The 14,028-nt window shown below is 40.3% G+C and overlaps 1 protein-coding gene across 5 annotated transcripts in view; it reads right to left on the reverse strand.

Annotated features, from left to right (window-relative positions):
* Window positions 1–269: 269 nt before the first annotated feature.
* Window positions 270–14,028, reverse strand: part of LOC147107836 (dual specificity tyrosine-phosphorylation-regulated kinase 1A) — a 102,651-nt gene continuing 88,892 nt past the window's right edge. For 4 of the 5 annotated variants that reach the window (XM_086007180.1, XM_086007181.1, XM_086007183.1 and 1 more), the window contains 5 exons: window positions 11,609–11,755; window positions 10,235–10,414; window positions 7,383–7,689; window positions 5,337–5,461; window positions 270–4,378 (listed from right to left, as the gene is read on the reverse strand). In XM_086007180.1, the coding sequence (XP_085863306.1) occupies window positions 3,767–4,378; window positions 5,337–5,461; window positions 7,383–7,689; window positions 10,235–10,414; window positions 11,609–11,755 (1,371 nt within the window). In that variant the 3' untranslated portion in view covers window positions 270–3,766. The remainder of the gene's footprint in view (window positions 4,379–5,336; window positions 5,462–7,382; window positions 7,690–10,234; window positions 10,415–11,608; window positions 11,756–14,028) is intronic. The other variant, XM_086007185.1, reaches the window with a different exon arrangement.

The raw sequence follows: 14,028 nt of genomic DNA on the forward strand, positions 1-14,028 counted from the left end.
TTAACCCAAGAGGTATTAACTGGGAGAAAAAGAGAGTAAAATCAAGAAAATGTAAGAATTGCAGGTCAGATGAATCATTTGTGTGCATAAGGTATTCTGTTTCAACTTATACAAGCACATATTGTCCCAATAACAACTTTAATGTACCTTTACCATGTTACTGTACTATGTGCATTTGGGTAGTGTTTTAATCAAATAAACTATCAGATTAAACTTGTGTGAGCGCTTCAGAGATTTTGAAACTTAGAAATAAATCACACACACAAAAGGACAGTATGAGGACCAATTGTTCAATTATTTATCATACATAAGACTGCATGACTATAATACAAAGGGCTTGTCTTTTGTCATTGAACATATTACAATATACACAGCAAGTCTCGACTAGGTCTTACAATCTCTGGACACAGGTACTTAACCTTTTTCCATGCTGTTTATGTTTACAAAGCACAGTCAGAAGTCCTGTAACCAAACTGTGTAGTCAAGCAAACAAAACTGGACTGTAAATTGAGGCGAGACAGGAGAGAAAGGGAGAGACGCGAGCAAGAGCGCATGCCGAGATGAGAGTGCCTAGAGCAAGGTAGTGCCAAGACACGAATGAGACACACGCAGACACAAGACAAGAGACACACACGCGAGGAAAAAAAGTGTGCATATTAAGTGACTGGTTGTAATACAGATGTTAACTGTTATGAGATACAAATCTGACTAGTTTTGACTTAGAAACTGATCTCACATAGTAGCTATTTGTATTTGGCATTTATTAGGTTGACAGCTGATACTGCATTAAACACTCCTCCCAACTTAGGTATAGTGTGAGTCAGTATTGATCATTGCTATTTAACATCCAAGATCCTAACTTTAAGATCCAATACACTGCACCATGACACAGTACGCTGCGCTTCTCTGACCTTGGTGTTCAAAATTAGCGAGGTTTTGATCTCTGGGCTTGTGCCAATGGAGATCTAAGCATCTTAACAGGCAAGCAGCAAGTATCAGCCATCAACACTCCCTCAAAAAATTGAATTCAGCCCTCAACAGGGCTATTATCCAATGTCCCATCACTCTGGAATCCACTTCCCAACATTCAAGAACAGATCTACGACCACAGCAGTGAGTGAATAAGAGTTGTACTGCATCACTTAGATGCTTATTCCATGCTTCAGTTTTATAATATTTGGAATAAAATGCTGTACTGTTATAGCTGATTTGAGTGAAATCATACTTTGTATAGTTGTCCAGCCTGTAGAAAAACATCTACAGTCAGTGACCAACTGACACTGAAGTCAAAGCCACCAAACATTTGACTGGATCACTGGGCACAGGCCAGCTATTATTGCGTGGAAATGGATTCAAATTACATAGGCTACCAACACCGCTGTAGACTGAAGGTGGACTGCTTTTCTCCTCCCTGGTATTGATCCAGTTGCATCAGATGGTATGGCCATTGATCCATTTTTTAATTACAGAGATCTATTTCAGATTACAGACCAACAGGAAAATTATTAGTTTACAAGGACCAGTTGCAGAGGCCAATAACCAATCTGTCAGTAAAATCTGGTGGCAGGTCTTATAATCACTGCTTATATACATTAAAACGAACCCCAAGTTAGGCTAGCCTTTTCAATGACATCCTGTCTTCAAGTTTTACTAAGAGGTTGCAGTTATCATACTGCAATTTCTGCCCACAGATTTATGTGCCCTTTTAAATAAAAAAAAAATGGCTTATTTTGGCTCAGGTGAGTTTGTACCATCTAAACGTTTTTACAGATGAGTCTCTTATTTAGCATGCGCAATACACAGAATGGTCCATTAAAATATATGGGTATTAGCACAAAACCAGATTGATCGTTCAGCACCAACTCCATTGTGAATGGTTGGTCCTCCCCACCTACTTATGTGAACAAGACCTCATCTAATGAACTGGTCTGTATCAATGAATACTTGAGGTCCCCTGACCTGCCAAACAAACATCTAATAACTGGACTTGCATATAATGAGAAACTATTCCTCAGGTTTTAAAGGAATCCCTTTTGGGGCGAAAAAGACAGTAAAATGAGACTACAACATATTTAGGCTGTGAAAGTACTGCATAAAGCTAACATCAGTTCCAGTTTTGTTAAGCAATAGGTATAGCCATAATTATAATTAACATTTAAAAAGAAAAATGATCTAAATATACCTTGTCAAAAGTGCAGAACTGCTACATTATTGGTTACAGACATCGATGTGCTATAAAAACAGCTTTGGTACAATAAATTATCAAAAAAAAGGAAAATAAATTCTTGTAAAATTCACAGCATAATCGTGAGGCGAGAGCAGTCACATCAAATTCTGCATTTTAAAAATGTTCACAATGAACAGGAGTTGTCTTTGCGCAGAAGTAGTTGTGGGGAAATCACGTGCTGAAGGAAAAGCAAGAAACTAAATTGAGGGTGGGGCGGGAGGGGGAGAGAAAAAGAGTCCAAGAAAGGACAGTTACAGCTATTGCAGCAAACTGAGATTGCTACTTCTGTGACCTGTAACAGAGGATATAACCTTTATGACACACATGACCTCTTCAATTCCTGCAACTGGTGGTGGGTGGGGGGGGGAGGTGGGGTCGGGGGAGGAGGAGAGAGAAAAGGTGGGATAGGGTCCATTTTTTTTCTCCAACAAAGGCCTCATTAATTACCCATGCTTGCTTTTTTAAAAATTAAGGACTATCTGAAAGTTCAATGACCTCTGCACAATGGCGTGTTAAATGATAAGCCCAGCCTCTTTTAAAACGATTTTTCAGTCAATGTCCAAAATCGAAAGGCCAAGGATATCCAACTGCCACTCAGAAAAATGTAAGCAACAGGCCAAGAATGACCAGATGATTGCCACTCACTGCATCTTAATGACCGGACCAAAATGAATGTTCAATCGCTACTCAGAGCCTTTGAATGATTCAACCGACGAGGGCCAAAAATAATCTCCACTCAAAGCTTCTGTACGATTAGAACAAGGATGTTTTACTAACCACCACTCAGCATGCCAGATGTGCTTTTGAAATTCCATTTACAGTGTCCTCTCAGTTCATACACTGCTCTGATGGCAGCAAGCTCCACTTTATCAAGCCCTCCTCTGCTGCAGCACATCACAGGACCGTGTTAGGATGTTCCGGTATCTGGGGACTTTTTTTTTTTTTTTTTAAAAAGCTGACACAAAATAGGTCAGGAAAGACTGAAGAGTGTTGATTGTTCGCAGAAACAATCTGCAGTTCCATTTCTTTTTTTCCAGGTGGCTTTTAAACTAATGCTGCTACTTCACCCAATGCCGAGTTGTGCTAACACAGGTGGCGGGGATGCTGTGTAAGAGAATTGTAGCTTAAGGTGCTGCTACTTCACCCAATGCCGAGTTGTGCTAACACAGGTGGCGGGGATGCTGTGTAAGAGAATTGTAGCTTAAGGTGCTGCTACTTCACCCAATGCCGAGTTGTGCTAACACAGGTGGCGGGGATGCTGTGTAAGAGAATTGTAGCTTAAGGTGAGGCTACACCTCAGGGTGACCCATAACATGAAGTGTAAGGTGATTTCTGGGCATGAATCCAGTCTTAAGCACTTTCACTCCACAGTCCATTAGCAAATTCCTTTTCAATTTAAAAATATAATCAGCTCTGCGCTCTTGACCTGTCCATCCTGTTTCCTTTGTTCCAAAGCAGCACTGTTCTCAATGCACTTTTTTTTGTTAAAACCCCCACCTTGAAGACACACAAACAAAAACAAACCCCATCTCAGTGTAGTCACGAGCTTGCGACGGGACTCTGCTGAACACAAACACCTACCATCGGAGACTCCTCCCTATCCATTCCTTGCCGCGTTGACAAATGCCCTTCTGTCATGTAATGGGCAGGACCTGCTGTTGCTGAGAATTGGTACACTTGTGGGCCAGACACTCCCGTCTCTTGGCGGGGATTGGTGTATGTACCCAAATTAACGTCAACAGTGCCATTCTGAGCAAAGTCCAAAGTATTGGCAACAACAGGCCGGTTGTGATAAGCTTGAGAGCCAGAAACAGATGAAGAAGAGGTGGACGAAGAGGAGTTTGAGGAAGACAAGGACGTCATGGAGTGGTGGCTATGTCCCACTTCCATCGAGTCCTGGGCAGCGGAGCCATTTGTTGGGGAGTTATAAGCTCGTGGCCTGTTCCGGGTGCTCATGGCCTGTCCATGGTGATGGTGGTGATGATGGTGGAGGTGGTGATGGGAGCTGTTAGAGTGGTGGTGGTGTAATGCACTCTGCTGTTGGGGAACAATGTGGAACGTTGTTTCTTGAACTGGATGAGTTTCAACCGTGACCTGTGTAGTGGCATCACCAGGTGTCCATCCCAATGCCACAGGGTACTGCTGTCGAACCTACATTTTAAGAATGCACAGCAAAAAAGTTCATTATTTCACATCATATCAAAAGTTACAAGCCAACTTTGAAAAAAAAACAATTTTATTTTAAAACCGTAAGTTGATTAACTATAGTTAAGTAATATCAGTGGAACCATAATAACAAGTACATACCTCAAGCATAAACAAGTTTTAAATAAATTGGCATTTCATCCCTAAACTAACACTACAGTTAACACCCAGGTGATACAAGTATAATACATACCTGTAAAACTGCAAATCACAAAATGGATTTGACAATATCAATTTTTAAAAACAAAGTATTTATCAGCCACAAAAATACACACAACATGGACAGGTTGCTGTTAATAGCAAAATAAAATGGTATTTCATGTAGTGATGGATCACAGAATGGCTTAGGAGAACTTAGGATAATAAATGCAGTTGTACATAAATAGTGCGTGAATGGGCAAAATAATATTTAATTATCCAAAGTAACAAAAAATGTCTTTGAAACACTAAGGACAAAATAAATTTTAAAAATGGAATCACATTCCTTTACACACTAGAAGTAATGAAATGAGACACCGCAGGCAATTCCACCCCCCCTCAAAAGGTGTTGCCTTCCCCAGCCCTCCCCGTCCCCTCACTTTAAGACTGCTTGCCTCTACAAATCCTTCTTCAGCTAAGAAGGTGTGGCTGCTAGTTTTTCCATGGCCACTTTTGCTAATGCCACTGTGCCAGTCGATGGGAGGCACGTTTACAATGGAATGATGCAGACGTCAGTTCTATTTCTCACCTGAGATACGGCACGTTGCTTGCCTGGAGAATTCCCATCAAGCAACCTGACAGAACTGACTAAACCAATCACATGTGTGGTTGACAGAATTAAGTGTCAGACGTCGCTGGACTCAAACCTGCAACCACAGGGATGTGAAGGGAGCACTGGAGACTTTTTTCCAAACACAGAGCTCACCTGTGGGCTGTGTGTCTCGCAGTCCATGGCCTGGACAGCTCCGCTGTAATGCCCACCACTATGCCGATGCTGATGCGTTGGGTCTGACCTTGCCCTTCCACTATTACTTGTCCCAGAAGAGCCACCTGTTAAAGATGAGCATTAGTATATGCTTCATAAAAATTAGAACACACAAACAAAGTATTACTTGTGTGGTGTGGGATGGGGGTCGGAGGGCAGGGTGGGAGAGGAGGAAAAGAGAGAGCGAGAGATAAAAGGGGGAAATCATGTCAATGTATTGGTATCATGCCAAATCAACTGAAATTGTGTTCATACCCTTTAAATGTACTGCAACATTATGCAAAATACTGCAAGCTTTCCATTAAAATACTGTTAATATATTAGCTTTGGTTTTGCATCCATAAGTATAAAGTACTGGACAAAATACTCAACAGTAAGCAGAAGCATTTACTGTTTTAGCATGTCACGTGTTCACAGATTAAACACAGGACAATGCACAATTTGCAATGAGTTACAAAGCAGTGACACAAAAAGGGCTGACTTGACGTCATTAACCGCACGAATGATGCTCAGTTTGTCAATTCTTATCTCTACACCAAGATGTGTCACTGCTTTGGAATAGACTCAAGTGTGTGCATATGCATGTTTTAAAAAATATATACAAACAAGCTTAAAGGAGAATGCAAGTCTATGTGGAAGTTGAGCTGTTCCAAATATTCCCATTTTATATGCAAAATGTGTGACCCGGTGGCCCAGCAGGGTTGGAGACCATGTCTATACGGTTCCCTGCAGGTAAGAAAATTGATGTTTAGAAAACAAAACTAAAATTTTATCTGTGTATTTGATCTAGTGCAAAGGAAAGGGACACCAAACAAAACAGCAACCCCCTTCTCAGATTTGCATTCCCTGAGGAGTTTTTGCCTCCTTCCATCTGGGTGTGGTATGGCAAGACAGTGACAGACAGGGATTAAAGAAGAAATATTGGAACTTCAAATTTAATAATGATACTGGGGAATATTGTAGCTTGAACATACTGGAACAGAAATACATTCAGGTATGCTTACATACAATTCCTGTTAGAGGCACAGGCCCTGCCAGTGCTCAGTATTGAAATATACATGTGAGCATGATAACCAGCAAATCATGCAACTAAGCAAATTTTCCTTTCATATCCCACGTGTTTGTTTTTGCCCTTTGGAAAAAGAACACTTTCTGATAAAACTTATTTCATGATGTTGCTTGTATACATTTGAAAAATTTCACTTTCATATATATATTAAAAAAGGTAATCCTGATTTTTGGGAATGCTATTACTCTCCTTTGTTTGACGATTTACCCTCCTTTGTTTAAATGAGGCATCACATTTACCATGACCTGGGAGTGTGGAAATTGCAATAATTATATATATGCCTTTATCTTACTGTGACATCCTTATCAAATACTGATATTAGGCTGGAATCTGTAGCTTAATCTTGGATTTCTTATCTCTCCAGGTTGCATGCATTTGTTCTCATCCTCCTTTATAAAATGTAACAAAAAACTTAACAAAACCAATTTCTTGGATTAGAAGACTATCCTTTCATTTTTGGGAACAGGGTACAATGCTACACAAACTTCAAAGTTTCTGCTCTCATCAAGTTTAACGGTTCAAAGCACAAAATGAGTTTGGACAATTTGCTCAAAACTGCCCAGAATTTGACAAACTGAATCTCACTCAAAAGATGGTTCTGGGAATTGCACCCAAGACTTAATCTCAAAAGAACATGTTACACCCTGTCCAGATATAAAAACATTCACACAATTGTCATAGGGGTGCTCTTCTGAACTGAGCAAGCTACACTTTGCATCTGACCTCTTCCACACCCGAGGCAGATAATGGATCCCAAATGGGCGACAAAATATTCCATTCTCCAGCACTAATGGTCCTCACCTTAAGGACAACAAAAATTCACCCAATAACGATCATTCTTTCAAGCAATTAAAAAAAGTCTGTGAAGGAAACACTGAAGTAGTTTACAATCTAGAATATCTTTTGCAGATGTGTACCTGAGCTCGAGGATGTGCTAGAAGAGGTGCCTGTAGACTGTGACTGTTCCATGGCAGGACTTGTTGATACACTATTACTTGTGTTTGTCCCTTCATCTGCTGTCTTTTTGAAAAAGCTGTGTTGCAGTGCATAATAGGGGGCTATCCGGGTCTTGGGGTCATAGTCCAGCATCCTCAGAATCAGGTCCTTAAACTTCAGATAATCCGCTACGGTGTGGCCCGACTCTCCAGCTCGACGTCCACCAGGACCGCCAGTTTCTACTCCAAGGATAGTGTGAAGTTTTCGGGATCCAGGTGGCTTATATTCCTATAATAAAAAGGTATTGATCATGACAAATTCTACTTCACTAACTGAAGCAGTGCAGAGGGACAGAAAATTAATCATACACACCTGTCTAATCAATGGAAGCTGAATTTTGAGGGCTTCAGCAAGCCACCCACACCTCAATCAGAATTAAACTTAATAATTATGGACTGTGCAGCAACTTGGTGCTCCAACATGCTGCATCACCAAGTGATGAGGCATGGATTTATACTGGCAATTATGCATCTGGCAAGTTCCAGATTTGTGCCATGTTGTTCACAGGGAGGCGACAACCAAAAGTGACGTACTTCCCAAAACAGGAGAAAGGAAAAAACTTAGAATCTGCTCGTCACACTGGACCACACTTGTACCTTCAACAGCTGACTGTAGAACAGTACTGGCAGATCACAAGCCAAGATCTTAGCTACATTGATGCACGGACAGAAAAAATGAGAACCAAGGTATAAAATTATGAAGTCCATTTCAAAAGTCCTATCAATTAAGGAAAGGTAATAAATTTCCACTTTCTAATGTTCGTTTTTGTGTGTTTCTACAAATTTATCAGTTTTCTATCTATATATAAATAAAAACATTTTGAAAACAAGCTCAGTGGATTAAAACAATTTAAAGGGGAAATCTAGCTGTGGGAGGGAAAAGATAAAAGTATTTCTCTTCTTGTGGAGAGGAAAATAAAGCTAGGAAATAGTTGTTTGGATGAACTCAACTGTACTAAAACATCAGTTTTTGCATTGCTGATGCCTCTGAAGCAGCAGCTAAGCCAAGATAAATACTGAGAGAGTCATTCATGGTTCAACTGCATAAGTGAGCAGAGTAGGTCTTTTCTGGTTTGCAGTCAATGAGGTGAAATCTCCAGTAGACTGCCAGCAAGGGAACAAACTCAATTGTTCCCAATCGACAGATGGGATCTTGAATGATTACTTCACCCCTTCCCTTAGAAAAAAAACACTAGAGGGACAAAAACTCCTTCCAGTAATGTTCTCCTGGAAGTACTTACATAAAACGGATTTACAAACAGTGGTCTTATCATTCATACTTGTGAAAAGTAAACGTAAAAGTACAGCTGAACTAGAATTAATTAAAGTAGCGTGAAGTTCTCTGCTGCAGCCAAAGCCACATTCAGGGTCTCAATTTTACACATAAGTCAAGATCACTGGCATTAAGTTAAGCTGACCTGCTTCCTGAGGAAGGATACACTTGCCTTAGAGGTGGTGCAACAAAGGCTCACCAGATTGATTCCTGGGATGAGTGGGTTGTCCTATGAGGAGAGATTTAGTAGATTGGGCCGATACTCACTGGAGTTTAGAAGCATGAGAGATGATCTTATTGAAACATACATGATTCGGAGGGGAATTGACAGGGTCGATGCTGAGAGATTGTTTCCTCTGGCTGGAGAGTCTACAACTAGGTAGCATAGTCTCAGGATAAGGGGTCGACCAAGACTGAGATGAGGAGGAAGCTGAGGTCAATGATCAGCCATGGTCTTACTGAATGGCGAGCAGGCTCAAGGGGCCGTATGGCCTACTCCTGCTCCCAATTAGGATGTTATGTTCCCAGGGTGAGCCTCATTTAGATATTTTCAGCAGGTTGCTTGTAATATCACTGCCAGCGTCCAAGAGCTCGCCATGGAGTAAGGAGGGGGGACAACACAAAATTGCCACTGTTGCAGGAGTCAAACATCTTCAGCAGCTACAAAGACCAGCACCATTTTTCAAACTAGATTTCCAATTTGAGAGTCCATGCCATCAGTTGCTCATGTACTCACTATAAACACTAATGTTATCATTTACATTTTTTGCATGCAATACCAGGCACCTTCTGTATACCAGCATTACTAACATTAGCGTTGCAAAGGCGACAGTGGCAAAAATTGTGACACACAACATCACACCGCCATTATCGCCTAATTTAAATACTTGGGTATTACACTGAAAGGCGTCTCACAGTGGGCTATAAAATGGGCAGACAGCCAGTGGTAGAAGTCTCTGTTACATTGCCATCGCTAAAGCAGCAAGGAAAATCCTCCCTACAATTTTCAATAGATCTCTAAGCTTTATAGAAGTGTGCATTTTAGTCCGTTGCTAGAAACACACTTCATTCCATCAGGATTATAATCTTAAACATATGGTTTAACAGCCAAGTTAAGAAAATCTGTGATTATGGCTGAAGCTAAGAATTAATAGCTGTATATCTTTGTCGCTAACAACTAATCAGTTCCACTATCCATCTGCAATGAATAAATAAACCTGCCAGGATAGGAAATCATGCTCACTTTACTACAACAAATTTATTAACAATTTATAATGAGTTTAAACACTAGCATTTACCAAACTCTCACCATACCACTGGACCTTTTGTTAACCAGTTCTGGGAGTGTCATTAATGGTGGTCATGAAGTTAACAATTCAGATCACCACACCCTCCTATTTAAAGGATGCAGGCTACATGTAAAAAATTTTACAAACTACAGTAACCCCGCGCCCACCCCATATAACTATTAATTATATGTCAAATAAGTTCAAGTCCTTACTGTGTTTCCAATTTTTTTTATGTTACTCTTGATATTCACCCTCTTGCCATCTTTGGTCTTCTTCACTGTCCATGAGGCATCAGGCAACTTCTCAAAGAATTTCCGTGCTTTGGGAGCCTGATCCAAAATGTGAGATGGGGGTACTCCCAGAACTTCGACAATTTTATTCATCTGGTCCACCTAAGGAGAGATGTAGAGAATAGAAATGGTAATATCAAGAAACAAATCAGATCACAGTTGAGCAAGCCACAGAGATCTTCTCATAATAAAAAGTCATTGCCTTAACTAAATCCACTAAATATAAGCTATGTGTTTTCACTTGACAGGAAAAAAATAAGCTCAATTATGATCCTCAGTGGAAAGTGCATCATACTCTGTGCACACACCAGTGTCAATGCTAAATTAATCTCTGGAGCCTTGTCTTCATTTCTAAATATTAAGCTGAAGTGGAATTGCACAGTTAATGCTCAGCATAACTAATGCTCTGCAAAGCTCTATTCAGTCAACATTTTGCCAAAAACTAAATACAGGCTAATGCCCCAACAGTGAGCACATTTTTACAAACTTCTAACCAAATACAGAACGTTCTCACAAAACTTTAGTTGCACATGAATACCTGGGCAAACCTTTCAACTTAAACTGATGAGTGAAAAAAACTGAAATCCTACAAAAACGAAGCAGAAAAAAGGTCTATTTTGCATAATGGCAACAATATCCAGGCACACCGAAACACAGCCCAATTTCACCACCCATCCAAAGTCCAACTTTCCAGAGTTGCCCCATTTAGTATCAGTCCCATTACAGAATAAAAATACCTGTTTCTTGTCAGCTCACAAATCAATACAAATATAACATTTTTAAGTTTTATCTGCACAAAATTATTGTATATTTTAATTTTTTGTTCTTTCAGTCACAATTACTATAAGACTCATTTATAATGGAAAATCAAGTTTAAATTTTTCAGACGCATTCAAGAACTAAACAGCAATTACCCAACATTTTTACATCATAAATCAAGGGTTCTGGCCTTCAACAAGTGCCTTTGAAATATGCGGAGCTGAAAAGTACTCTAAGTGGATCTTTCATCTTTGTAATTATTTTATCAGTTTTGCTCATTATATCTCTGAGCAGTCATGTAGGTTTGTATATTGTAGGGTCACTGCACGGTTGATTAGCAGCAAAGAAGCAATAGCACTTTGTACAAAGAATGACACTTCAAGAAAAATCCACTGCATTTTACAGATTTAAAAACAAAGTGCATCTGGATTTTCTCAACCTTTCACACCACAGAACATTCTCAGTATTTGACTTTCCAGTAGTATGACTACCTGTTTCAGTTACATGCTACAATTTTGTTTTAAACCATTTTCCTACCTCATTAGCTCCACTGAAGAGTGGCTCTCCGGTGTGCATCTCCACCAGAATACAACCTAGTGACCACATGTCAATAGCTAGGTCATAGGGCATTCCCAGCAGCACCTCTGGTGAACGGTAAAAGCGGCTCTGAATATATTGGTATATCTACAATATAAAAATACAACAGTTAATACCGGGACTGCTGAAAATATCATTACAATTCATTACTTGACACCTAACACTCAAAATTACACACAGCTTCTTATTCAATCTCAAAATTGAGCATCGTTTAAATCAAGTTCTCTCTTTTTAATGGATCATAGGAACACATTTTCACACATTTTTCACATTTGCTCACGTTTACCATGAGGTAAACATGAGCAAAAATGGCAGAAAAATAAAAGCTTTAATTTTATGAAAATTAAAAAAAGAGGGCTAATTCATAATTTTGCCACTGATCTGTCACTTTATAATCATAATAACTTCAAAACTCAATAAAAGTCAATTTTTATCCAGTAAACTTCAACCTAATACATAAGGTTCTTAGAAACATTTAAACTGACAGCATTTCAACCTTTTCCTACACACAAGATTGTCCTCAGACTTTGTACATACACTGAGGTAATCATAACTGCGTCAACAATCTAATATTTCTGAACAGTATTTAAGACAATGCTGTAGCAACAGGGCGACTAGGAAACAAGTACTTTATTCTCTGACTTGCAGGTTTTAAAAATGGGAATTTTCTCGTACGGAATGAAATACAAATACTGTATGTTGTAAATATCTTTCTAATTGGTTTTCCTGGTTAGAAGGTAAAAATTTAGCATAAAAATCAAAGTTTACATTTCTAGCTAAAGACATAATTTAAAGTAGTCCAGAATCTAGACCATCCACACTGCAGCTGCTGCCATCCGATTGCACCAATGCCCCCAACTATCCTAAACTCTCAGCTCCCTCATCTGCACTCCAAGCTAACCATGCTCTCCCTACTCCATTATTGGCAGTTTCTCCCCCATCTTCCACTGAGCTCACTTGGCTCATCCACAAAGCCTACCACTTGCTCAGTCGATTCCCACCTTCTTCAAAGCCACAGTCATCGCTCCTCTCGAAACCTCTCTTAAACCCTTCCAGTCACTGGTCCATCTCAAACATTCCCTTCTGCTTCGGTCGTATAATATGTTGTGGCTTGCCATTGGGCTCACACCTCTCCCTCCACTTCAGATTCAAATCCTTCCAATTTGGCTCGTCTCACCCAAAGTATTAAGACTGCACAATCACAAGCTAAAATCACAAACAATATCTTGTATGACTGTAACCATAACTCCCTATCGCTTCGGATCCTCTTTGATCTCTGGCCACATTTGACCACTCCACCCTCCTCCAATGTCGATCCTCTTCAGTCTACCTCCAGGGCGCTCCCATCTCCTGGTCCTGCTTTTAACTGGCTCAACTCTGATGCTATTGAGGTCAATGGCTTCTCCTCCTCTGATTACACAGGTAACTATATGCTGTACACCACTGGTCCATCCTTGGCCCCCTCCTCTTCGTTGTCCACATGATTTCCCCGTGGCAATATTATCTGGAAGCAAAGTCAGCTTCCACATTTACAATGACAACATCTAATTCTACATAGCTCCCGCCGCCATTGATCCAAAGATTGTTGCCACACACACCAATTGCCTAGCTGATTTCAAGACCTGGATAAGCCACAATTTCCTCCAACTAAAAGGCAGAATAATTGACGCCATGTTCTTTGTGCCAGAGGTGCTGAGATACTGGCATAAGCTATTAAACACCCCAGCTGCCATCTCAAACGGAGTTAGGAAGTACAGTACAGGAAACTTTGTGATATCTGGCACCGACGTGTTGCCGATCTATCAAAACTGCCGGACAGTCAAAGTTAATGTTGAAGCATATGGAGGTTTTCATCTCCGTATCTGACAACAAACACTGTTGCTTAGCAACAGCTTCTAAAGAGTCGGCTGCAGCTGCAAGCATCTCTAGCTGAAGCTGTTGCTATAGCTACAGAACTTGCAGTGCCTGAATGGGGAAAAAAAAGAACGAGAACTAAAAAAACTTATAGAAAACGGCTCCCGATTTTTGCCGTTAGATCGAGTATTCCGGGCATACAACCTCCGGATAAACCAAAGTTTCCTGTACCATGGCATCCTGCTCAACCTCAACTTCCTCACCTACACTGGTACCAAAACCATTTTCACCTCTGCCCCATAGCCCCTGTTCTACGATTAAAACCAGAGACCCCAAGGTTCAACTTCTATGCCCTCCTACTTCCACAAGCTTTAACTCATCAAAAACACTGGAGCTGGCATACTCACCCACACTAAGCGCCACATTACCATATCTCTCCTCTCCAGGCTCACGGACTCCCTTTCAGCATACGAACTTAATAATTCTCACCTTTGTTTTCAAAACTA

The sequence above is a fragment of the Somniosus microcephalus genome, chromosome 14, assembly GCF_052327205.1.
Source record: "Somniosus microcephalus isolate GS21.2 chromosome 14, FLI_Smic_1.0, whole genome shotgun sequence".
Classification (NCBI taxonomy): Eukaryota; Metazoa; Chordata; class Chondrichthyes; order Squaliformes; family Somniosidae; genus Somniosus; species Somniosus microcephalus.